The sequence below is a fragment of the Colias croceus genome, chromosome 7 (assembly GCF_905220415.1).
Source record: "Colias croceus chromosome 7, ilColCroc2.1".
In the NCBI taxonomy this organism is placed as follows: Eukaryota; Metazoa; Arthropoda; class Insecta; order Lepidoptera; family Pieridae; genus Colias; species Colias croceus.
In genome coordinates this window covers 3538802-3564274 of record NC_059543.1, presented here as the reverse complement: position 1 = coordinate 3564274, position 25473 = coordinate 3538802, and the positions used below count along the sequence as shown (strand labels likewise).

At 34.3% G+C, this 25473-nt stretch overlaps 3 protein-coding genes across 3 annotated transcripts in view; 1 reads left to right on the top strand and 2 right to left on the bottom strand.

The window, feature by feature from the left end:
- The first annotated feature begins 5819 nt into the window (after positions 1-5819).
- On the top strand, positions 5820-10885 carry LOC123692980 (contactin). Its single transcript, XM_045637843.1, has 3 exons — positions 5820-9426; positions 9517-9702; positions 9791-10885. The coding sequence occupies exons 1-3, from the start codon at positions 5986-5988 to the stop codon at positions 10085-10087; spliced, it is 3924 nt and encodes a 1307-aa protein (XP_045493799.1). The 5' UTR covers positions 5820-5985; the 3' UTR covers positions 10088-10885.
- An 884-nt stretch (positions 10886-11769) lies between these two features.
- LOC123693214 (AP2/ERF domain-containing protein PFD0985w-like) lies at positions 11770-16502 on the bottom strand. The gene is made up of 7 exons (XM_045638213.1): positions 16332-16502; positions 16044-16248; positions 15897-15970; positions 15723-15794; positions 13915-14019; positions 13431-13553; positions 11770-13347 (listed from the first exon to the last, which is right to left on the bottom strand). Exons 1-7 carry the CDS (start codon positions 16500-16502, stop codon positions 11770-11772), a joined length of 2328 nt encoding a protein of 775 aa, XP_045494169.1.
- Positions 16503-17399: 897 nt separating this feature from the next.
- The window catches only part of LOC123692979, a 140619-nt gene continuing 132545 nt past the window's right edge, over positions 17400-25473 (bottom strand). Inside the window, exons 12-15 of the mRNA XM_045637842.1 lie at positions 24369-24534; positions 22489-22619; positions 21630-21756; positions 17400-21515 (exon numbers count right to left, since the gene is read on the bottom strand). Coding sequence (XP_045493798.1) covers positions 19941-21515; positions 21630-21756; positions 22489-22619; positions 24369-24534 — 1999 coding nt within the window. The 3' untranslated portion in view covers positions 17400-19940. The remainder of the gene's footprint in view (positions 21516-21629; positions 21757-22488; positions 22620-24368; positions 24535-25473) is intronic.

Sequence of the window (25473 nt, the reverse complement as noted above, 5' to 3'; positions counted from 1 at the left end):
ATAACTGGGGGACAGTACTGTTTACGAACGAAACTAAAGTGAAGTTTTTAAGTGTCGATCGTCGAGTGCGTGTATGGAGAAGGGAAGGTGAACGTTTTTCTGAACCTTGTGTCCACGGAACAGACCGATTTGGAGGTCCAAGCGTCATGGTGTGGGGCGGCATAAGCCTACGTGGCAAAACGGAGCTCGTAGTTCTTGATGGAGGTACCGTGACTGCTACTACCTATGTCGAACGGGTCATCCGGCCTCACGTGATCCCATTTTCACAAAGAATTGGCGAAGAATTCATCTTAATGCAAAATAATGCCCGCCCACATACAGCCCGTATCACTCAAAGAGCACTCTCTGATGCCAATATAAGAGTTCTGCCGTGGCCAGCCATGAGCCCTGACCTCAATCCAATAGAGCATCTGTGGGATCAATTAAAAAGGAGCGTCAAAGCAAATTTCAGCAACGTAAACAGCCAACAAGATCCTCATAAATGCTCTTAAAGTCTGTTGGGAGCAAATACCTGAAGAAAATGTAACCCATTTGATTGAAAGTGTCCCAGATAGGCTCAGATAGTGCATACGGTGCAGAGGGGGTCCCTCACACTACTAATTACAAAATAAACCAGATTTTTTTTTTTAATAAAGGTTTTATTGAAACTTTTGTCATGTGTCTTATTTGTGCAATTTTTCTCTAATACTGTTAATTTTGCATAATTTCCATAAAATCACTAATTTTTGCTTAAGTTTACGTTAAAACAATTGTCCTACACCTTGTTCGTTTATACCCATTCATAAAATAAGAAAAAAGTGAAGAGTTTTTACAACACAGCAAAAAATCAGGGTGGGCCCTATTTTGTTTTGAGTAGTGTATATTTTGGTGACTCTTTTCCTTAAGGGCCCTTAGTAGGTGAACACGGCAAAATGGACTGTTTTCTATGAGCTATAACTGAAAATATTGAAGTTTTTTCGCACTGAAATTTCTAATACGTATTACAGAACGTATGTGTGATGGGTTGACTGTTTCCAAAACACGATTGGAAAAATTTTGCTCGATAAAAAAAAATCCTGAAGTTACCTCTAAAATATCATATAAATGCTCATTACAACCGTACTTTACGATAATAATTCGTATAAAATCACAAATACATAGATATTTACCTTCTCGATTTCGTGACTGTTTTAGATTTAGAAAATACTAAATATTTTCATTCACTTTTTGATAAAAATGTGAATGGCGCTTACGATTTTTAGTTTCGAGCACGTTGTTTCCATACTAAACGCGGACCCCCTCACCGCTTACCTCAGGCCAATGATATTTTATGTATAGATACGTTATATACTCACAAGATATCCAAAAAAAATGCTTCCTATGCAGTGTCAGAGCGTTTTCACATTGTCCGGTCCGATATCGGATATCGGACGCCGATAGCCGATATCCGATATCGGAGGCTAAGTAAAATGTATGATTTAGGTACCTGTCTTTCACATTGTCCGGTCCGATATCGGATATCGGAGCCAACACCGATATTCCCGTGAACTATCGGACGATAATGTTCAGTGTTACCAACTCAATTTTCGAAAAGGTAGTATACCAACAGCAAAAAAAGCACTAGTTTGTGTATTTTCAGTCATTTCTAGGCGCTAAATGTAAAAAAAATATATTTTATTTACTTTAAACCTTTTTATTAAGAAAACATTCATTTAAGTATTTAAAGGCAATATACGGCAATTGGCTGAACTGAAGTAAACAAAAATATATTGCATTCTTAAATTCTACTAATATTTCGAAGATACCGTATCTTCGAAATATTAGTGTCTTTTATCTTTATTTACTCATTCTGCCTCGCTCCTCCTCCTACTCGGACTACTGTTGTGCTGTAAGCTGTTTATTGTATTGTTGTCATTGAGTCACAGATTTAGTGCTTTGTTTTAGCGCCGATATCAAACCTGTATAATAAATAGCACATCTAAATAATATTAAGTAATTAATAATATCAAATCTTTTTTATATTTTACTTTTCCAGCTGTTTTTGAAGTCGGTTTCTTTTTTGTAGTTATTTTTACTATATGTACAACTACGATCTATCAGTTAATTTTTTTTTTAAATCAAACCCTTTTTATTGAAAAGAAAATTAACAATACGGCAATTTTGTTTAGTTTTCTCTAAAATTTCAGAATTAGAATGCGGCGACCCTAAATTTTGTCAAGTACCTACGCGCGGCGACTTTTGAGCTTGTTTACTATTTTGGTTGTCATGGCTATATTATTATTAGTCTGTGGTACTACGTAAATTGCGGAATCTGTGACAACCTTAGATTACAAAATAAAAGACAGATGGAGCGTTTCCGAACTAAACCGAATAATTTATCGTCATTTTCAATAAAGCTATGTGTGCTGTCATTTCGCCGCTGCACTGTACGTACACGGTGCTTCTGTGTGCGTGTAATGTTGCCAGATATTGAAAAATTTCCCAAATTTTTCCCCGACTACGGAAAAAAGAGGGTTATGTTTTTCGAGTTTATGTATGTATGTATAATATTTCTTTGACACGCCCTGCAGTATAAACCGTTGGACCGATTTTGAGTTGTGAGGGAAACCTCTCAAAAAAAAAGGAAAATCGGTCAAAATTGCAATGATCTGAATTATTATGTTAGTGGCGGTAGTGACGTAGGCTATATACATAAATGAGAAGTCAAGTTTTAATTTTTATTTAAATTCTTTTATTACATAAAGACGTACCTGCCTACTAAAGTTATATATGGACAAAATAATTGTATTCAATTTTTTATTAAATAAATTACATAAAAAAAGTTTCAATATTAACTATAATAATTATATTATTTTTTATTTTTCATAATATATGAATACGAATAGCGGTAGTTTTTAGTCGAGAATACGGGATTTATTTTCATCATATCCATCATGGAGTTCACATAAATTAAATCGCTAGCGAAAACGACTATGACGTTTTTAAGCTTTATAAAAGTAACAAAATAATGTATTATGCTTATTAAAATAATCTAATAATTATCATGAACCTTTAGTGCACTATACAAATAATCAAATTCACGATCGAAAAATCCAACAGCATTACCCTGAAGATCGTTTAACCATTTTACCGTTTTACCAATAAAAATGGCAAATTCATTTTCAAAATACTGGCAACATACGTTGAAGTTTTGTATTCCTTCATATCTGTAAAATTATTATTCGTATTAAAGAAATAAATCAGCCAAATTATCTACAGAAAACCTGTGAAACGATGTTTTATCTTTTTTTTTTGTTTTCGGGAACAAATTTTGCAGCGTTTTATTATCACAAGACGGCATTTTTTTACTTAAATTGCAAACCCTTTTTGACGTATTGCATGACACTATATGCGCTATATCACTGGTGCAGCGACGTATTTGTTTTTGATTTCGTATTTTCTTTGACAAGGGCGACGGGCGGTTGTCATGCTCCATCTGTCTTTTATTTTGTAATCTAAGGTGACAACGAAGAATTAGTTTAGTTTAAATTTATTTCTGTTTAAATATTTGCACACCCAGATAATAGGTAGAATGTACATATTAGCACTATAAAATTGTAATAACAGCACAGCTACATTTGTAAATGTAATTTGAATTTGTATTTGCCAGTTTCGTCGCTTTAATACTTGAATTTTATTTTATTTTATTTTATTTGTATAAGAACATAACAGTCATACATGATTTAATATAAAAAAGTTCTAAAATTCACTACGACCACACATGTTCTATTATTAAAAAAAGAAAAACAGCATATAAAAAAACAAGCCTCACAATGAAATTGACTATTGAAACTAGATTCTGACTCTGCAGAGGGTACAAATCCATACTCCGCAGTCAGCAGATTAAACCGGTTTGAAAAACATCAGTTTATTTATTACTATTTACTTTATTTAAAATAAAGTTTATTTTTTGTAACACAAATGCATCCACTGTTTTTTTAAATTCCCCTTTAAATCTACTTTTCCAGTTTCTGGCAACACTCATGATATCGGGACGATATTATCGGATAATGTGAAAGGGCAAATTGTGTCCGATATCGGATATCGGCTATCGGCTTCCGATATCCGATATCGGATCGGATAATGGGAAAACGCTCTCAGGCACACACAAATACAATTTTCATTTTACTTAATTTATTACATTGACAGACTGTATAAGAGAGATGGCTCTAATAAAATGATATAAACAAAAAAGACAAAGATAGTTTGTCACTTCCGCGCAGGTGTAAGCAAAAGTCACAAGAATTCACCAATTAAATATAAATAAACAAATAGTTGCCATGGCAATTGGCATAGACTAACGACACAGAAGGTTCAATGTTATAGATGTTACGTTTCCTGCACACGTAAACAAATGTGACAATTTCATTTACTATTTAATTATTATTATGAAGTTGTATTAAAATGAAAAAAAACTTTTTTGGAGATATAACTGTATTAAGCATTTATTACTAGCTGTGGTGTTCGTTTTCGGTCATCATCATTTCACCCGATAAACACCCACTGCTGAGCATAGTCCTCCTTATAGAACTCCATACGGACCGATCTTACGCTATTCGTTTCAAGGCAGTTCCCGGAACCCGTACATGGTCATCACTCCAACTTGTAGGATATAATAATAGTGGTGCCTAGATGAAAAAAAGTATGAAATAAAAGAAAGGATGAAGTATAAGCCTTTTTTATCTAAAACACAAATAAAATGTATGTTCAATAGCTATTTACAGAAAAGCAAATAGCATTTTTCGTCAGTAGCGATAATCTTTTCTTTAATGTATACGTATATTCAACATCATTTTTGCAAACAAACATTTTTGCCATCACGATTTCATTGTATATAATAAATAGATATATTTGTTAATTACATGCACTGTGTGGATTTAAATATAAAAATAATCAAGTATTTACCCAAATCGAAATTAATAAAATAGCCGTTCTATTTTCAATAATCGTATCTGCATGATAATCTTTGAACACAGTGTGCGCTAGCTTTGTCACACTAGTGATTGAAGCAATGTTATATCCCTTTCATTATTTCAATACAAGTGTCAAGCAAGTGTCATTCATTAATAATTGCAAATTGTTATTTTTGCTCTAAAATTATAATATTTTAATACATTTACCTGTGATATGATATTCCTCTATCTTTCTTTATTTTACTATCGTAATTTGTGCACTTTCTGAACACACAAGAAGGCATTATTGATAATTTTAACGTTTATATCAGCATGTACGTTCGCTGTCACAAGTCACAATCTGACTGATTCCACTGGTCCCAATTAGGACCAATTCACGGTTTACGTTTTGGTGCGTTGGTAACGTATCTACCTCTTGTTTCTATATATAATATCATTGCCTCAGGCCCGAATAGCTGAATTTTCGCTGACCGCCTAACCCCCCTTATGGGGCTTGTTTTTTATTTTCTTGAGATTTATTATAATATCTTTACTTATAAATAATTGAAATCTCATCGAGTCAAGATGTACTATTGTGATAGTCAATCTTTAAACAGTTTATTTTAATTGTGATAAAATTATTGCTACTAGTTGTGTGAACTGTGAACACTGAACTGTAAACAAACTGTGACTCAAATTATTAAGGAATACCTATCCATTCATAACTCATGGATCACTTACCTACTGTGCCACATACTGTGCCGTGCCTACGTAGCTACACAATATAATTATTATTATCTATTTTATTCCCATAGATTTCAAAATATAGTCTGTATTTTGCCAATTTGTCATAACAAAATGACAGTTTGTATAATGTTGTTTATGGTAGCACAGCAAAGGCGGATAGTTGAATTGTTTTACCGTTTGGTTTCGTTTTCACCTTAGTAATTTAGCAATAAATTAATTAACAACGGTTAAAATTATCATTATAAATGATAAATAATCAAAAGTGTTAAATGTTCTTGTAAAACTCAGTGTAATGGTTGGATAGCATTGTTATTAACAGAAACAAAACATGAAACAAAGTTTGCTTATACTGACTTTAATCGGTTATGTGACTTGTCAGGGTGGAGACTCGTCGAGTCCTTTTAATCCGAATTATCAAAAACCATACCAGTCAGATAATTTCCAAAATAACACTTCTTACCGTCCCATATCACAAGTACCTTACGGAAGCTTTCCTGTAAACCAAAATGAACATACATATCAAAGTTCTTTTTATCAAGACAGTGGGAACTCGGACACTTACGGAGACGGTGACAATGAAGTAGATCCGCAAAATACCGCTTCCTATTACGCAGGTTTGGATTATGAAGAACGTTACAAATGCCCGCCCAATTGGATTCGCTTTCGAGAGTCGTGTTACAGGTTTACGAAATCGCCAAACAGGCCGCGTAACGAAGCTCGTAAAATTTGTCAAGCTTACGAGTCAGATCTAGTTTCAGTTAACAGCCCTGAAGAGCATGGATTCATTATCACAACATTAATGCGTATAGATCCGCAAAAAGGGTCGTGGTATGTGGGAGCTCATCAACAATCACCCGGCTATTGGGCAAATGATGGAGATGGCTCACAATTATCAGGACTCGATAACGCTTTCTTTGATGATCGCAAGTTAACATACACCAGTTATAATTTACTGCCCCGTGACTATTTAGTTTATAGATTTTCAACAGAAGATGGCCGATGGGGCTTAGCCCCTGTTGAGGGTATTGAATATTTTCATTTTATTTGTGAAGGACAAACTCAAAGATTGCATTACCTCATTGAAGAGGCAAGATCTTTTACATATGGATTGGATACTTTTGATCCTGAACGCATACCCAGAGGTCCATACTTTATCAAAGAACCTGTAGACACTATTTATGATCCATTACGAAATCATCATGTACAACTGACATGCATCGCAGGTGGCTATCCAGCACCCACATACCAGTGGTTTAGGGAAGATTATCAGGTAGATAGCCCAATTTATACTCCTATAGATCCCCTTGCAGACTCCAGATTTATATTAAGCGGGGGAACTCTTATGATATATAATCCTGATGCAGATAAAGACAATGCAAAATATCACTGTACTGCAACAAATAATTTTGGTACGATTAGATCTGAATCAGTGAGACTATCATTTGGTTTTATTAGAGAGTTCAATCAAAAAAGGCCTGTGGAAAGTGGGAAGCAATATTGGGGTAAAGTAATATACTGTGATCCACCTTCATATTATCCCTCTGTTAATTTCCTATGGGCTCGTAACTATTTCCCTAATCTTGTAGAAGAAGATAGGAGAGTGTTTGTTTCTTATGATGGTGGTTTGTACTTCTCTGCATTAGAAACCATTGACAGAGGAAATTACAGTTGCAATGTCATGAGCAAAGTGTCAGATGCTGGAAGGAATGGTCCATTCTTTCAACTTCTTGTTTATCCACATTCTGATTATCAACAGTTGAAATTTCCTAACAATTTCCCCAAGGTTTTCCCAGAAGCTCCAGTTGTAGGTCAAGAAGTGAGATTAGAATGTGTATCTTTTGGATATCCAGTACCATCATACAATTGGACAAGGAAGAATGGGAACATGCCTAAAAAAGCATATTTGAGCAATTTTGACAGAGTTTTAACTATACCTCATGTAGGAGTGGAGGATGAAGGTGAATATATTTGTGATGTGCGTAATGACAGAGCACACATATTAAATAGTGTATTCTTAAAGGTACAAGCTGAACCAAATTTCACAATCCCTCTTGCTGATAAGCATATGGATAATAAAGGTGACTTACATTGGAATTGTGAGGCATTTGGAATTCCAGATGTCAATTATACTTGGTGGAAAAATGGAGAGAAACTCTCAATGGACAATTTAGCTGTAGAAGATCGGGATAGGTATGTGATACAAGATAATGTCTTAATTATAAAATATTTGGATCCAACTAGAGATCCAGGCATGTACCAGTGTGAGGCAAAGAATCAGTTAACAGCTAGATATTCCTCTGGGCAGTTAAGAGTACTCTCATTGAAACCATCCTTCAAAAAACATCCATTAGAGCCAGAAACTTATGGTTCAGAAGGTGGCAATGTCACTCTTAAATGTTACCCAGAAGCTGCACCTAAACCAACATTTACTTGGAAAAAAGATAATATTGTCATAGGAGCTGGAGGGAAAAGATTCATCACTGAAACTGGAAATCTTATCATTCGGCAACTTTCCCGAGATGATGAAGGAGTGTATACATGTGTTGCAAAAAATCAATATGGAACAGATGAGAGTAGAGGCCGACTTATTGTTTTGAGAGCGCCACGTTTCATCGAAAAGTTGCCACCACGAATAACAACACAAGTTGGTCGAATTGTATTTTTGCATTGTAGTGCCGATATTGACGCTTTACTGGACACTGCATATTTGTGGAACCATAATGGAATACGCATGAAGGATGCGTCCGATTTCTTTGCCGATAAAAGAATCAAAATAGATGGCGGAGAAATGACGATTTATGACGTCAGTCTTTCTGATGTCGGCGAATATGAGTGTATAGTAAAATCCGCAATTGGGCGGATTTCTTCTCGTACACAATTACGCATCGAAGGCCCTCCTGGTCCCGCTGGTGGCTTACAAGTTTTGAATATACAAAGATCTTCACTTACGCTTGAATGGACCGATAGTAATCCCAATGGGCGGCCAATCACTAGTTACGTCATTACGGGACGTACCCAGTGGAATTCCTCATGGTATATTATTAACGATAATGTTGTGAACGTAATGGAAATCGATAGATACAATGGCCGTAAACGTGCAGTTATTTCCACGACTCTGATGCCTTGGTCTGTATATGAGTTTAGGGTGCAAGCAGTAAATAGTTTAGGTATTGGCGAACCTTCTTCCCCGAGTCCACAATTCTCAACCCAAGCCGATAAACCCGATCGTGCTCCAAGTAATGTCGGAGGTGGTGGTGGAAAAATTGGTGATCTAACGATAACATGGACGCCTCTACATCCATCTCAACAAAATGGACCTGGAATCCACTACAAAATATTCTGGCGACGAAATGGATCTGAGGTAGAATATCAATCGCTTTTGCTCAAAGAGTATGGTAATGTAGGCATGCACGTTGTACATGTAGCAATCGATTATTTCTTTACGCCATACAATGTTAAAGTACAAGCGTTTAACGATATGGGTGCAGGACCAGAGAGTGAGGTGGTCACCATATATTCAGCTGAAGATATGCCACAAGTTGCGCCACAACAGGTATCTTCAAGATCGTTTAACTCTACAGCTCTGAATGTCACCTGGAATCCTATTGACCAGTCTCGTGACAGATTACGAGGCAAATTAATCGGCCATCGCCTCAAATATTGGAAGAAAGCAAATAAGGAAGAAGAATGTATATATTATTTGTCTAGAACTACTCGCAACTGGGCCCTTATTGTGGGCCTTCAACCTGACACTTATTACTATGTGAAGGTAAATAGTATTTTTTCTTCTTTTGAGTTATTCAGATAGATTCTTTGTGATTCTATTGAGTTATTAATTAATAATATTATACCTTTTTAGGTAATGGCGTTTAACTCTGCTGGAGAAGGTCCTGAAAGTGAGAAATTCTTGGAGCGCACGTACCGCAAGGCGCCACAAAAGCCGCCAGCGTCTGTGAACGTGTGGGCCGTGAACCCCAGCACAGTGCGTGTTGTATGGAGATATGTGCAACCTACATCTGAAGAGGAACCTCTCCTAGGATATAAGGTATGCATTTTTTTAAAGCTTGCAACAAATGTATGGTACGTATTGTTTTATCCAAATCTGACTATAATGTATTTAATGTTCTTTTCAGGTGCGAGTTTGGGAAATAGATCAGGATATGAGTGCGGCAAACGATACATTAGTGCCCGTGGATCATAAGCTTGAAGCGTATGTCACGCACCTCACACCCGGCAAGACGTATAACCTTCGAGTGTTAGCCTACTCTAATGGCGGAGATGGCAGAATGTCCTCACCAGCCATTACTTTCCAAATGGGAGACTATCATAGCGACTCTTACGGCTATTATGTTAAGTCATCAGCCACCTCAAACACACTCTACAAACCTATTTTATTGATAATTGTATCTGTCTATTTCAAAGTATTGTGATTTTAAGATTTTCATAAGTTAGTGACATTAGAATAAAAATCCAGCTTATTTTTATTATACTTTTACACTTGTAAGTAAAGCAAACTTCGCATTTTTTTTTGCGTGGTGATAAATATCCGGCCATTTTACTTTTTTTGTATTTTTTTGCTTTACATCACATATTTTTTACAAAAGTTTTTTTTTTAATATTGTTTATTAACTATTAACTTATTAGTATTACACACTTTTATTTTATCCGTATCGACAATAATTAATAAAGAGATGTTTAAACAAGTATTTACGTGTAGATGTTTGTCTGTAAGAATCATATCACTGGACGAATCTCATAGTCGTAAGAATAATTAATTTGTATGTAATGTGAATCCGAGCCATTGTTCTTTAAGAGTAGTTTATGTGTATATATAGGTAACAGTTTGGATATGTAGTACAAAATATTCTATTCAACTATGAAATACATTTTAACAGACAGTTATAATTGTAACTTATATTTTTAATTTGCTATTTTTATGCAGTGCTTTTTATTTTTTAATTTGTAATATGGGTATATACATATATGTTTATAATCAATAAATCGGTCCAAGTATTATCATCATCTGCTCTAAAAGACTGTTTGTAATCTCTCTCAAGAACTTAAATTTTTAAAGGGTTCTTAAATAAAAGTATGAATTTGCAAAGAAAATTTTTGTAACTGCAATATATAGCAATTTTAAGGCTTAAACCTATTTGTAGTCTATAATAAATTGCCTTATCATTGTTATCATGTAAAATCTTTTATTTTTAATAAACTTTTTAAATACAGTACAAGTGTTTGAATCAAAAGCGTATTTTATTAAAACAAGATGAACCATTCATTTCTTACTGGATTATAGACAGAAGCATAGCGTGCCTTGGCGGGGCCCCGTATAAAAATTTGTTTGGGGGCCCTTAGGAAGGGTAAAGATTTCTCACAAAAGCGCATGTTGGGGGCCCCCTTGGCGCGGGGGCCCCGTATAATTGATACGGCAGATACGGCGGTAGCTACGCCCCTGATTATAGAGATTAGAAAGAAAAGACATTTAATTCATCACACATGAAAAACTTAGATATAAAAACTAAGAACAAATTGAAAAGAAAAACACATATATTATAAATTTATACACATTATAAATTTATAAGAAAAACACAGTGAAATTGCGATATAAAATGACTTCTTACTACTATTCAAGATTCCGCTAGGAGAGCGTTTTTGCAATAATTGCTGAAACAGTAGCTTTTCGCCATCGGCTTCGACCTCGTAGTCAAAGAAAAATCCGCATAGTTCCGTTCCCGTGGGATAAAATATCCTGTGGCCTTCCTCAGGTTTCAAGCTAGCTCTATACCAAAAATTTGAAGTAACAGTACTTTTTGAGTTTAGTGTTTAGTTAGCCCGGACATACATAACTACAGCAAACACAAAAATGCTATAAACTTTTTTGGAAATTTTTGACTTTGGCATCTACTGATCACGCTCCAACTATTCTAAAAAAAATATTAAATGTGAAGTTTTGAATCCTACGATTTTATATATTACATAAATAAAGCATAAATATATGTACCTATAGATAAAAACGGCGCGGCAATGAAATAAAGATAAGTCCAAGATTTTAATTCTTAATTGTCATTTATTGCACAATCCCTTATTATTAATTATATTTTAATTACCATTACATAATTTTGTGTTTTACTTTGCGCTTTAAACATTTTGCATCAACGCTACTTAAATCATCTTCATTCATTCTTTTTTTACATATATCTGAGCCCTCTCTTTGCTTTTGCGCTTTTAATGGGAGTAAACCAACAGCAAAAGGTATATTCTCGTCTAATGTTGGGCATATGTCACGACGCTCTTCCTCTGCTGTATTTTTATCTGTCCACTCATTTGTAGCACGTTTTAAAGTTTCAGGGTCATTACCACTATTCATTTCATCATTTTTCAGTGGCAATGACTCAATATTATCTTCAATTGTATCTTTATCCCATTCTAAATCAGCGGGAATAGTTCCAGTAAACTCATTTTTATCGCTTATAGAATCAATCGCTGTATTTGTTTCCCTGTTTTCCTCATTAAACACACATTTCATATTTTCGAAATCAACGTTATTATTTGAGTTATTTTGCTCTATATTAATTTCACTCGAATCGTTTTGAACATCGTTAATATTGCTCTCTAAATCCATTAAGTCTTTCATTATTTCGTCTTGTTCCTGAGTTCTTTCATTATGATTAAATCTATCTGTATCATTAGATTGCTTCGGTGCAGAAATTAAACAATCTATTTCATCTTCTTTAAAGTGTGTGGATTCTGTTAGCTGCAAACTGAAGTCATAACAATCTTCGTTTCTTTCTGAACTTAAAGGATTATATTGTTGGGACATGCCTTCACCCAACTGAGAACCTTTTGTGTCTAATAAAGACATACTAAAACTTGTATCTAAAGAACTGCTCACTGGACACAGTTGATCTACCCCTCTATGATCGTTGAGCTGTTGGTCTTGATAATATTTTTTTACATCTTCACTCATAGATTTAGTAAAGTACTGCATATCGTTTTCGATACATGAAAAATCATTTGTGCTTTCGTTGTCAATACTATTAGTTCCATTTCGAAGGCCACTGTCCAAAACCACATAGTTTTGTTGTTCGTTGAATGATTCTAAACCATCAGGTAACAAAGCGTTCAAAGTGTTTATTGCATCGTCATGACCAATGTTATTTTTATCAAAATTACTATTTGACGTATAATTGTTGGAGCCTATAAGCATTTCGCCTCGCTCTATAGATTTTGATAAATCATCAATGCTTTTAATTTCACTTGGGTCAGCAACCTTTTCAATAATGTTAGGTTGTTCAATGACTTCGTATTGTATTTCACTGCTTTGAACCATGTCCAAAAGAACTTGTTCGTTAACGTTTATGTAAGACCCGTCACCCGACTCAAAGAGGATAGGTAGATCTGTTGGAAGTCCAGCACTCTTTAGCGCATTTACATACTGCGACATGGCTGAACTTATTTCATTATTATTTTTGTTTGTGTCACTTGTAGTTGTAGTGTAGCTGGAGGTGATGGTTTCATTCCCTAACGAGTTTTCTTTAGAAAATGATATTGTTGGATCCAGGACATTGGAAGAGGTAGTTTGATCCATATACATGAGATCACTATCCATATTCAAGTAGCTGTTTGAATTTGATTCCGGTTCGCATATACTGTTTACAGCTTGGGATAATGTTCTGTCCATGTAGTCCTATAAAAAAGATTTAGTTGTAAAAAATAGATTTGTAATTTTTTTAGTGCAAAGTGCGAATTATATTATGAATTAAGGAGTACCTGCATTTGTCGGCTCTGTAAACTTTTTAAATGGTGGATAGCTTTTCGCGAATCCTGCTCACGTCGAAGTAAAGCTCTTTCCGCAGCTCGGCCTAGGACGCCACTTCCATCCCAAGCGCCAGACTATATTTTTATATTGAATTTCATTATTAAAAGGGTTCTTAATTTTTACAACTAGGTCCCAAATTATGAGTTGTATGATGTATTGTGAAATATTATATTTTATAAATGCTTTGTTTGAGAAATAAGTAAGTAGATATTATTATTATTACGATGAAAATTCTTAAATTCTTTTTATTATTATTATGAACAATTTTCAACGATGTTATTTCCTTTTCTACATCGTTTTACTTTTACCAATTAGAATAGTTGCATTCACGAAATAGTTTCAATTATGGATATAGGTATAAGGTAAGTGATTTAAAATTCCATGACTAAATTCTACGGTCTATATGGTTTCTAAATAATTAGCTACATTTCTTACACGAAAACTAGGGCGACCTCTTCGCGGGCGGACCGATCGCAAATCAAAATCTCCGCCGTTAATGCCTTTGTTTTCGATATCAAATGGTATGCGCACAACAGTGTCCTGTAAGGTTGGGAGTCATGATCATTGATCAACCAAATAACTTTCCTTTAATTTAAAATATAGGGTCATTGCGCCAGTTCGCGTCCACTTAGTGCAGTTGGAAAGTTTGAAGGAGAAAATAAAAATGTTCCAGTACAAATTTCAACGCAAATTTTATGTAACGTGTTCATTACATAGTCTATTTTAAGATTTACTTTCAATTGTCTTGAAAAAATCATGTGGTTTTTATTTATCTAGACAAATAGCAGAATTAGGCGTTTTACCCAGTTCGCGTCCAAAAATTCCAGTTTGCGTCCACCCGTGGACCAGTTCGCGTCCACCAGCTTAGAAAAGGAATTAAGAGTGTATTGGGTGATATTTTATCAGATAAATGCAAATAAAAATGAGATTTTAATAAATTATTTATTTACGAATATAGTTATTTAATAAAAACTGGCCAAATGCGAGTGGAACTCGTACACCGAGGGTTCCTTATTAACCTGTTTTTTTTTCATATGTTTTAACTGTAAATGATTCTTTTTTCAATGTTTCCCTTATTTGTGCTATATAAGAAGTTGCTTCATATCAAACTTCAAGTGTCTGTGTTCACGTAGGTTTTGATTCCCTTGCAAATGTCGAAATTTGCGAAAATTTGCAGCATAAACGGCTGTATCTTTTGATTGCTTTGGCTTATAAGTTTGATTTTTTGACTGCTTCAAGGCACCGTAGACTTGAGTATTCAATATAAATTTCAGCTTGATACCTCCACGAGAAAAAGGGTCTTGACAGAAAGACAGACCGGCAGACGGACATACATATACGGACGGATATCAAAGTGGATCACTTTACAAGGATTCCGGTTTTTTCTTTGAGGTTCGGAACTAAAATCAACATAATTATTAATATAATTCACTGTAAGGAAACTGGAAAAACTTTTTTATATTTATCTTCTCATCATTAATAGAACTAAAAATTAACAAAAAACAAAGACTCTCATTCTCAAAGATACTACTTACTAGTCTCATTCTTAGAATACCCATTTTAAAATGAAAAAATAGCATACAATTTTACTAATTTGAATGAAAATTCAAATTATCAACATGAACTCTTCATCAAAAATTTACAATCTATTTTAAATTACATATTTTAACAAAAAATTCATTGCTACATAATGAAAAACAATGTGGACGCAATATGTTCTATTGTTATGCCCTATAGGTCTAGTTTGCGACCACCGTGGACGCAAAATGGAAGTTGTAGAAATTTGGTGTAGTAATTCGCGTCCACCTTATTTTAGCTATTAATTGTAAAATAAATAAGCTTAATTATAATCCATACTATTCCATGTTTTGTTAACAAAGTAAAGAAACAGTTACATATTCAAAAATTCACATTTAACAATAAGATACTTACCGTCAAACGCAACGCTGCGCACTATTTTTTTTCTCAAAATCCCGCGCGTTTTAGCTCTCTCGTTTTATAGCCAAAATTAAATATTTTTTTTTAAATAGGATAGGCGGTGCACAGGCATATTTTGAATATGTGTGCATATCTCTTATACATTGAGGTATTATCGGTAATTTTTCTTATTACAATTTTACATAAATTATACTTATTTTCGTGAATTTTCTAAAAGATATCCGCAAAATGGACGCGAATAGGCACATGGACGCGAACAGGCGCAATGACCCTAGTTACTTTAATTTTATAAAAGAACTCATTACATTAGCGGTAGTCCGATTTTCACCAGTCGGGATAGTAGTTGGTATCGAATTCAATGCCTTGTCAACGTTGTCCTAAAAAATGTTTTGGTTAATTATTAATTTATATATGTAGTAATTAAAAAAAAACTGTTACCTACTTTGCGTTAGGTACTTAGGTAGAGGTACTTTTATTACCTGAGAATGTAAATCAATCAACGACTGAGGCGGTCGATTAATTACCACTGGTGGGGTAAACACGGGTAATTCACCTTCAACATAAACAAAAAATTTAATAAGGTAATATGATTATAAGAAAAATTCTTGGTTTACTTAATTTCTTACTGGTGCTTGTAATTCCAAGGCCTTCTTTAGTGACTTTCGACAAACCCTTTATTTTAAGAAACTGTGCTGCAGATACCAACTCATCCAAATTTTCTTCAGGGCATTGAGTCTTGCCACAATACATAAATTCTACAAGGCATTTCATTACACCAAATCTCATTTTTAATATGATTAGCGGTTCTCCTGTTTGTTTTTGTAACACGTCCTAGAGTAGTGCTTTTATTAGAATTGAAAATATTAAATATGGGGAAGTAAGTTAACTATGGACACTAGGAATTACCTACTCACTTGAAAGTATGCACTACTTGCTGCCAAAACAGCTTTGTGAACACGAAGAGTATGTGAACTACACATAAGCGTCATATCCACTAAGGCTTGCATTTGCAATAGCTTTCCAAATCTTGACATCAAATGTTCTGAATAGTCTTCATAATGTAAGCTGTATCGTATCGGAGCCATTTTTATTTAAATTAAACGATACTCAAATCATGTACAGATGTTTCAAGCTAAATGACAGAATGTACATTTGATAGTTTAGAACAAATGAATTATGAAAAAAAAAATTGATTCAAATAGTCTTTGTTTATTTTTATCAGCCAGTTTGAAACGCAAGAATTAAAAAGTTTTTATATAATATGCTATTGTTTTTTGTAATAAGTTTGTAATAGCTTGATTGATTTTAGGAATTTGTGTAGACTGTAGATGCGGTAAGTCTGAGTAAGACTACTTAAGAAATAAGTAAAGTAAGTAGTCCGTTGAACGCTTGGCGGGTACCCTTTTATTAAGTACTAGCTGTGCTCCGCGGTTTTACCCGCAGTGCTCAGCAACTATTGGTCTTAGTGAGATGATGAAATGAAGATATATAGCCAATAGCCTTCCTTTTTAAATGGGCTATCTAACATCGAAAGAATTTTTCAAATCGGACCAGTATTTCTCGAGATTAGCGCGTTCAAACAAACAAACTTTTCACTTTTATAATATTAGTATGGATAGGTAGGTACTTAAATCGGTCATCTGAAGAATATTTAATTCTACAGGTGTTTTTATTTCTGAAGTACAAGTAAAAACAAAATTATCCCGCTTTTTATTGGGCAAGTTTTGGCTGGTTTCAGAGCTTGACCGACCGTCAGTGCGTACCGTCGGTCCTGACGATACGCATCAACAATTGTATGACTATGACACTAATGCGCATGACAATACGCGTGCGTATGGTCGGTCGGTCTAGCTATGAACGGTTTTATGAATTTCCATACATATGACAAGCGCGACTGACGTACGCACTGATGGTCGGTCAAGCTCTGCAACCAGCGTTACCATGGTAATCGCAAGGTAATCGTATTTAAAAAAAGACAAAAATAAATTGGATTCCTTTTATTTATTTATAAAATACAGAAAAAATAGTAAAATGTTAGAAAATGAATTTATTACAAATTTGTATTCATAATGAGTAATATACTGTTTTTACGTAGTCTTAACTGATAAAGAAAAATAAACATAGTATTTTCAAACATATTCTATCACAGTCTAATTAAGTACTGGAAATACAACTATAATAACGTACATATAATAAAGTCTAAACAATTAATATTGTTACGGATTTCATAAATATAATACACATTAAACAGGAGGTTGGATAATGAATGCCACGATAACATTTTTTAAATAAGGATTTGCGTGGAATGATCGTAGGAATGTAATAATTTGCTCGTAAGGCACTTGGAACCAATATTTAATTTATTACATCAATTAATATACACCAGATAACCTGTGTAAAACAGATATAATTAAAACAAATAGCCGACATAGATAAATATCTACAAAACCATTTAATAGTTCCATAGCTGAGTTAATTACATTTAAATACATGGTACATAATGTCCGATTTCAAGACCAAAAACAACACGCTATTATAATCTAAATTATTATGATCGGATACTGGAGTACAAGCTAACTACATTTTATTAGTTAAACATCGAACTGTAAACAAGCGAATGCTTTAAAACAAACTATCGAAGTAGCAACACCCGTAGGAAATAACTTTCAAATACAAATTTGTAACACGTCCAATACTTTGAGTATCATCTTAGAAATCATTTTTACATTACAATACTTTTTACCCTTACTTTCCTATTACGAAGCTCATAGACGCTTTTGCTTAGTGGGAAAGCATCGCGACGTCAACGCAACGTCCGCCAGACCTAGTTAGTGTCGCAATTTACAATACCTGAGACAGAACATTTTGCCGATAAAAAATAAACGCTTACGAAAAAAAACATAGCTACCACATTATAATACGGTTATCGCAAAAATGGTACTGTTGTTGCCAAAAAAAACTTTGTAAAATAACCGAGCTATCACATAATTTTACAGCTTGTAAACTTAGGCGGGAACACAACTACATAATACCTATATATCTTCTTACCTAGTAATAATTTAGAGAGTTTACAAAATTACTATTCAACAATATAAAACATTCGATCAACGTGGCTCTATGCACTTAAATATTGTCCCTCTAATACAGTGAATTACGTAAATACAAATTCCATCTCAGACATTAATTGTTATTGCAAATAAACTGCTGAAATTTTCTTTGCTGTTTTTCTGTTATTAAAATTTATAGAAAAATATTTTTAATGTTAAAAAGCTTCAAATGTTATATTTTTTGATTATAGTTGCGTATCGATTAATGCAAGATTCATTTATTGGTTTTAGAGGAACATAAACAACTAATCAATATGTTTTTTTTTTAATTATACGGCGAAATAACGTTGCATGAAATAATATTTGGTGTAGATAAATATCGATATATTTATCTACATATATACTATCGATAGAGAGAGTATATGTTTTTACCTCCTTTTAATGTCTCTCCTTACATATTACTTACGGTGGCCTGGAAGAGATCGCTATCTAGCGATAAGGCCACCGTTTGTACACATTATTTTCCTCTTATCTGTACTTTATGTGTCTCTATTTCTTTTGTGTGTGCAATAAATAATTAAATAAATAAATATATGTTATTTATATTCTTGCATTAATCAAATACGTTACGGGGCCCTAACTTTATTACGATAATTGGCATTTAGCAGTTTTATATGGATATTTAAAAGGAATTATATAAAATATTAATGTTTATAACAGATTGACATATTTAATTGACAGACATTTAAAATAAAATATAAAAAGCGAAATTCATTAGCTTGATAATTATTATTTTATTGTACTTACCACATTACGTTACTTATTCATATTATTATAATATAGTTCAACATCGAAATAATGCCAGTAATATTAGTTAGTTTGTAAAGAAAATAATATGAAGAATTAAAAGAAAAATACATACATGAATAATTTGAAATAATTCTATATGAACACTTTACATAGGTATGAGTCATTTTGTACAATAGGTTATGTAGAAAAAATAGAGATTCATTTATAGAGATCATACAGTGAAACGAGACCATTGGTAGTTTAAGTAAATAATTTACATAATTTACTGTTTTAATAAAAAAAATCTAAACTTACTATCCGAGATAACTTTGTGAACGATATTTAATATTAATTAAAATCCTTTAATTAACGTACACAATTTGTTTTTTATCCCTTTAAAATTTTTAACACAGATGAACGAAACGAATAAACTTCAAATCGATCGTTAGAGGTTTTAAATGAACTCAGGTTTTTCCTATTACTTATTGAGGCATTTTACAATGAGAGCACACTTCAACTAAACAATGGTCTGTTTCAGTGGCAGGTTTGTTCATTCTTAATATTAAAGAAGCGAATATAATATTTACATCAATTAGCAATAGATACACATCGCAAATACCTAACAATTTACACAGCGATTATATTGTTCGTAAAAAATATTTAACACCTAAATGTCCACACGGAATGTTAGTTATCGATTATTTTGAGGAATTCTTCTGGTGAGATGTGGATGCCGTCTGCTGTCGACGCTTCGCTGGCATTCGGGACGGTGTTCTTCAGTTCGCCGAACGTGTAATTGGTGCGCTTTGTGTTGTTGCGAGCTTTCGGCACGCGGTTCGCCCCCAATGACTCCTCACAATCTAAACTGGATCGTTTATTCCAACAAAATGGCTGCCGCGGTTCGGCTCCCGCGGACATCGGCATCGCCAGCTGCAAGCGTGACCTCGTCAGTTCATTGTCACTCAATTGCCGCTTAAGCTTTTCTTTGCCCACTACTAATTGGAAGCCCCTAAGCTTATTATCGTTGTTTTGTGATTTATCAAGCTCTATTTCACTGAGTTGTCTTTTTAATTTGGCAGTCTCAGAAATACTCGGTCGGCCGTCGACTAGACTATTTTGTCGGGACGTTCTAATCCCTTGTTTTATGCTGCCTTTCGAAATCTCACGACTACTGCCAGAGGAACTGCTGGTGTTCGTGTTACATGTGTTTGCGTTGTCTCGCCTCAACGTCTCAATGATATTGTAAAAGTGTTCTAGTCCACTGTTGCTATTATTTCGAGACCTGCTTATATTGTTAGTACTATGTCTATGTGGGCGGATTTGAGCTCGAGGTAGATGGCCGTAACTGCTCTGCCGAGATATGACGGCGGAGTTTTGCCTTCGTGGCATACTACAACTCTTTGGAACGAACGTATCTTGCGACAACACGACGTTTTCATAAACGTGTGTGTTATCAAACTCATCTTGAGAGATGAGATTTTGACGACTCTCTGTCGTGTCACGTTTTTGACCTACAGAGTTGCTCTTCTTGTGGCCGGCTCGAACTTTAGTTTCCGAGGATTTCTTCCCCAGTTTGCAATCACTTGTACTGCGAGGTAGCAAGTTTTCATACCCGTGACTGACATTCTCTGGCTGAGGCGCGTCCGAGGTTTGGACGTTCGTTGTATTGTCTATTGTATTTTTATTTGAATTTAAATGTTTAATATTGAGATTCGATTTTCCAAGATCAGCGGGGCAAGTCTGTTGAGGTAGTGAATCGTGGCGTTTTCTTTCGAGTTCGGGTTTCGAAGACTTATCTAGGACGACTTTAGTTTTGTCGCTTTTACAAATTTTTACACTAAATCTAAATGGAGGTTTAAACACTACTTGTAGTCTAGCTTTTTCTCCTGAGAACAGATTTGTTGCGCTCTTAGAAGGTCTCGTTTTTCGCGAGCCTTTAGAGATTTGTCTATGTGTTCTTTCAGTAAGTCCTACTGGTATTGATTTAGACTTGGGTATTGACGAAGGTTGCGGTGAGCTGAGAAGCCACTTCTGAACTTTAGTTAAAGCTTCAGTGTCCTTTATCGGCGATGACGGATGTTTTTGCATTGAACTGTAATCTATTGTTTCTTTCTTCATTTTTAGCTTTCTTTTCTTGACTTTTCCCTTATGTTTAGATAATATCACGTGTTTCGGCGACTTCCCATCTGCATTGGTTACAACGGCAGTCGCTTCTTTAGCTACTTTAATAGCATCATCTAATTTCGCCTGCGGAGTTGGTTTCTGAAAAACAGTAAATATTGTTATATTACAGAATCTCACTTATTTTAAAATCGTATTTTTATTAAAGATAAAAATAATTTTTAGGTTAAAAATTGTAAAAGACGTTTTACATACCCGTTTCTTGCCGTTTTTAGCGGCATGCGAAGGCGACGCTTTGTCACTCTGTTTATTTGTTTGATCCTTCTTGCCTCTGTAGGCGCGTGTGCGGAGTGCCACCTTCTTTTTAAGAGGAAGCTTCGACCTATAACAACAAATGTAAAATGTAATGTATAACTAACAAAAACCTATCCTGATAAAAAAGATTGTATGATATTACGATATTCCACTTTAATTACAAAGCTACACAATATTATAAAAGTCCAGTTAAATATATATTACAACAGACTATTAGATATTTTTAAAGTGAAACTTCTTTACCGGGGTTGGAAAAAAAATTAGTGTAACATTTTTTCGTTACTACGCGTGACATTTTTCAGTTACGCTCCATTTTTTACTTAAACCTACCACGCGTGATTCGACGTATTTCTGTAAAGTTGCATATATTATAGTAAATTATTTTTTGAAAAATAAGGTCATAAAGAAGTTTCACTTCTTGCGTGTGTACACTAGTACACGCACACATTTTTTTGAAGTGAAACTTCTTTATCGGGGTTGGACAAAAATTTAGTGTAACATTTTTGCGTTACGCTGTAGGCGTGACATTTTTGCGTTACGCCGTAGGCGTGACATTTTTGCGTTACGCCGTAGGCGTGACATTTTTGCCTTACGCCGTAGGCGTGACATTTTTGCGTTACGCGCCAACTTTTTCTTATCCCTAAGTTTCACTTCTTACGTGTGTACTCTAGTACACGCACACATTTTTTTTTATATAAAGTAATACATAAATCACCTGGATACAGATGTGTGTACACATATTATAAACATATCATTCATATTGTGCTACAGTTAAAATTCTTTTGAAAATATGGCTTACCTGACAGCAGTATGTACAATCATCTGGTCAGCGGCATCCGGCAGGCGGACGGTTTCTGTAGTGGATGAGTGAATGATTGTGACTGATTTGATCTTCTTAGCGTGACGACCCAGGAAACGGGTACTGGCCACCTGAAATATTTATGAGAAAATTCATTAATTTTGGATATGTATAAAATCATCGTTCGCTTTTTAACAATGTCTTACATGTCCTTTATTTTTATGGTTGCCTGGAAGAGATTGTTTTTAAGCAATAAGGCCGCCTATTGTACACTTTTCAATGTTATGTATTCATTTATTTTAAATTTCTAGTACTTTAAAAAAATATATAGTACTTTTTAAATTTTGACGAATTACCTATGTAGCTATTATGTAAATGACGTAAATAGAATAAAAGATAATTTTTAAAACAGATATTGAATTATTTTAAAGCTTCTGTTTTCTATTATCATGTACATAATATTATCATCATACATAATTTTCAAGCACAGTATCATAAATTTTATAATTCAATCTCTAATACTTGACACATTCTGGCTTTAATTCTAGCTCTTACTACTTATTACGGATTCATGAGTACTTATTATACAAATTCTCAATGATAAGTAGCTAATAACTAATGAATAAACCTTTTATAGTGATGTAACGATACATGATATTGCCGATAGGATACCGATATTTGCAGTAAAAAAATCGGCGATACCGATACCAATATCCATGGCTTGGTAGAAAAATAAATAGTGAATAATGTATAAAGGTTACCAAAATTTAACAGAGCCTCAACTGTAAATCGTATTCTTTTAAATAAAAATGCCAAATCAAAAAACAAGAAAACATCATTTATTTAAGTATTACTATTTTACAAAGTCAGTTAAACTTCAAGTAATGCACTGTATACAATCAGTACCTAATCAAAGTTTACTATTGGTAGAGTTTTTTCAGAAAACAAAGTGCCCGCGCGCGGGCCCGGGTGGCCTCCCGCATCGTTCATTGGGCGCGGTTTTTTCAATTGTTTGATTTCGATATCGGTTGTTTTATAATAGGCGATACCGATATATCGGCTTGCCGATTATATCGGCCGATGTGTCAGTATCGGTATCGTTACATCCCTACTTTTTATGCTCGCTCTATGTATCTGGCGACAAACAGATTCCATTGTTTTATAATACCTTGGACTAAGAATGTGATTCTATTCCTTAACCTCGATTTCTGTTACAGAGTCTAAAATTCTGCAACAGCGCTAAAGAACAAAATACATTGACATTATTTTTTTAAGAAAAGTAAAAAGTCTATGCAAGACTGCAGATGATCAATTAATAAATAGTTACTAAGCCGGATATTTCAGCATATTGAAAATTTTTCATAACCTTTAGAAATAAATTTGCAAATACTTATGAAAAGAAAATGATTCAAAGTATTTTACCATATTTGTTTATAATAATAAATCATCAAAAATGTTGTTCAACTCTTAATTTTAAATAATATCCCGAAATTTAGGACAAACGCAAAATACCTTAAAAAACATTGAGATATACATATTATGGAGAGGACACCGCCTTCAACACTTATGTTCCGCTCAACATACGCCATATGGCGTAACTGCACGCTCATTTTTCATTTGTTTTAAAGTGAAACGCATCAAATATGCCTTCGTCTGTGTTACGATATTGCACAAATAATACGGAAAAGTGCAAAGGAATAACTTTCATCGGTAAGTACTTACCTAACTAGATAATAATTTTTAAAACTTAGAGCAAAAAAATGGCGCACAGATTTTGTTCGTGGTGTCTCCTCCATACGTAGTACTTATTATCTCAATTTATAAAAAAAAAAAAACATTTTTTTTTTACAACACGGTAACACAACATGAGCACGACGTACCAGGAGCGCAATAACGGCGAGCAGTATGAGCAGCACGGCGTACCAGTGGCGCAGCACCCAGCGCCGGAAGCCGGCGAGGCTCTCGTCCGACAGCAGCAGCTTGCGCAGCGTGGCCAGCGGGCCCGACGGGTCCACCTCGCGGCACCGTTGGAACACGTCGCAGTAACTGGATGAACATTTTATTTTTCACTAGCTGTTGACCGCGACTTCGTCCGCGATTACGTCGTTTTTCGTCATTCGTCGTTTAAAAAAAAATACGTGACACTTTATTTTTGAATGTTCTTAATTATTGTCTCTTATAAAATTTAACTACATTAAAATTGAACACTGATAAGAAAATCTTAAAATCTAAAGACAACATAAATGAATGTGATTTAAATTCTACATTACTTAGTATTTCAAATAATAATCTAAATTAAATGTAGATTAACAGTTTGAGCGCACCATTATAGAATATGTACCTAAGTATTAAATTACGTCAGTATACATAGTAACTTTACTAAAAACACGATGACTTTCTTTCGCGCTCGGTACCACAAACTAAGCATGTTTGTGGTACGTGGCCCGCGTCACTTGACCCCCCGCGAGTTCCCCTCCGTTGCTATGCGAAAATACATTCGTTGCTCTACTGTAGGAAAAATTGTAATACTGTGGCCTGGGCGTTATAACACGTCCAGGGAGTTCCTGAGTGCCGATATCACCATCTTGAGGAAAAGCTTCTAATGTCGATTTAAAACTGCATACATACGAATTAACCTGTTCTAAAATAATTGTGAAATGAGTTCAGTTTTAAATTTGAGAAATATTGATTTCTTGTATTCCACTATTCATTGTAGTCGAATACAAAATATATTTAAACAAACTTAGGTTGGCCTTCAGGCAAAAGGGATCCTATCAAATGGTAAACTTGACCTTGTATCTTAAAAGTAAGCATGAAAGGACCTTCTGATAATTATTGAGCACCAAAGGATCATTTGAAACGCACTACTATAAGAGCGAATATTGTCTAATAACAGTTTAGATTGCACAGTATGTTCCTCTAAAAGTAGTGATTTCAAAGGTTCCGGTGTATCTTCAAACGAAAGCCGTCTCCTTACTCCACTTT

Coding starts and splice junctions, on each gene's coding strand:
- LOC123692980 (XM_045637843.1), top strand. CDS start 5,986: ATGAAACAAAGTTTGCTTATACTGACTTTAATCGGTTATGTGACTTGT. Junction 9,427..9,516: donor ACACTTATTACTATGTGAAG/GTAAATAGTATT, acceptor ATACCTTTTTAG/GTAATGGCGTTTAACTCTGC. Junction 9,703..9,790: donor AACCTCTCCTAGGATATAAG/GTATGCATTTTT, acceptor TGTTCTTTTCAG/GTGCGAGTTTGGGAAATAGA.
- LOC123693214 (XM_045638213.1), bottom strand. CDS start 16,502: ATGGCTCCGATACGATACAGCTTACATTATGAAGACTATTCAGAACAT. Junction 14,020..15,722: donor AAAATCGGACTACCGCTAAT/GTAATGAGTTCT, acceptor CCAACCTTACAG/GACACTGTTGTGCGCATACC. Junction 13,554..13,914: donor GAGGTCGCCCTAGTTTTCGT/GTAAGAAATGTA, acceptor ATAAAAATATAG/TCTGGCGCTTGGGATGGAAG.